Source organism: Suillus paluster (assembly GCF_016628075.1).
Source record: "Suillus paluster strain FC165 chromosome Unknown EDB91scaffold_498, whole genome shotgun sequence".
In the NCBI taxonomy this organism is placed as follows: domain Eukaryota; kingdom Fungi; phylum Basidiomycota; class Agaricomycetes; order Boletales; family Suillaceae; genus Suillus; species Suillus paluster.
In genome coordinates this window covers 2,574-3,851 of record NW_024538058.1, presented here as the reverse complement: position 1 = coordinate 3,851, position 1,278 = coordinate 2,574, and the positions used below count along the sequence as shown (strand labels likewise).

The 1,278-nt window shown below is 43.8% G+C and overlaps 1 protein-coding gene across 1 annotated transcript; it reads left to right on the top strand.

Annotated features, from left to right (window-relative positions):
- On the top strand, positions 1–1,278 carry EDB91DRAFT_1240882 (uncharacterized protein; the record flags this gene model as incomplete). The annotated part of the gene is made up of 5 exons (XM_041322041.1): positions 1–109; positions 222–463; positions 518–631; positions 682–909; positions 1,033–1,278. The coding sequence occupies 5 exons, from the start codon at positions 1–3 to the stop codon at positions 1,276–1,278; spliced, it is 939 nt and encodes a 312-aa protein (XP_041168441.1).

Sequence of the window (1,278 nt, the reverse complement as noted above, 5' to 3'; positions counted from 1 at the left end):
ATGTGCAAGGTCTGTGGCTTTGCAGACCACAGTAAATCTGAAGGTTTTTGTACCCACTGCCATATACCACATGCAGATCTCAAAACTGAACAAGCCATGATGTATGATGGTGCGTAATAGTCAAGTTCATAGTTTCTTGATTAATAGATGCAACCTTACAGCATATCCTGCCCGAGATGGACAAGATCACAAATGACTGGCAGAGGAGTATTGTCGACTAGAGTCGGACAAGGCACGCGAGGAATTCTTCAAGACAAACTCAACCCAGTGGTTTGAATTGGCACGCCTCAAGTACTTTGATCCTGTGAGGATGATGATAATTGATCCCATGCATAACATCCTTCTTGGGATTGTTCGAACCCAGTGGTTTGATTCCTGGATCAAGACCAACACACTTCGTAAGCGCACAAAAACTCTTGGTGTCCCAAGAGAACTAGATCAGATTCACACGTATTTGGACGCAGTACCCTGTTCGTTATTTTCAACTTGTACAACTCTAACAATTAATATTAACCAGTTTGAAATGCCCCCTTGGGAGGCTCGTCTTCCAGAGCAAGTCGGCTATCCCGCAGGAGGATCTCTCACGTCTGATGAATGGAAAGGATTGGCATTGGTTTTCTGTCCGATTATCGTAAGTCAATCATATGTCAAAGTCATATCATTGTTCTCATTAACACTTAGATTCCACTGATATGGGAGGAATGGTCACCCAAGAATCAGGAACAGAACAAGAAGGACCTTCAGAACTGGGACAAGCGGGAGAAGGCGCGTCTCAATCAGATCGCAAAGGGCAAAGGCACAAAGAAAGATGCTGAACCATCAGCAAAACCAGTCGAGAGGATGCATCCTGACGATGCAAAAAATTTTCTTCACCTCACTGCAGCTCTCAAACTGATTCTTGGTCGTTCTGTGAATGATGCTGACATGCCACGAGCCAAGTTCCTTTTGAACCAGTATCTAACCAGTTTCATCAAGGTATGTTCAACAAATGGCTCCTCATTCTGTAACACACTCTGACGTCTTACTTCTGAGATACATAACGACAATGTCAAGCCAAACCATCACTACCTGACTCATATTTTCGACCAGTTGCATGATTATGGACCTGTCTATGGGTTTTGGACGTTTCTCTTTAAACGGCTGAACAAGGTACTCAAGAGCTACACCACGAACAATCATGGAAATGGAAAGATTGAAGTCACCTTTTTCCATGCCTTCATGCGAGATATCTCTCTTAGGACACTGGTATGCTGCACACGTATCCATCCATCCAACTAG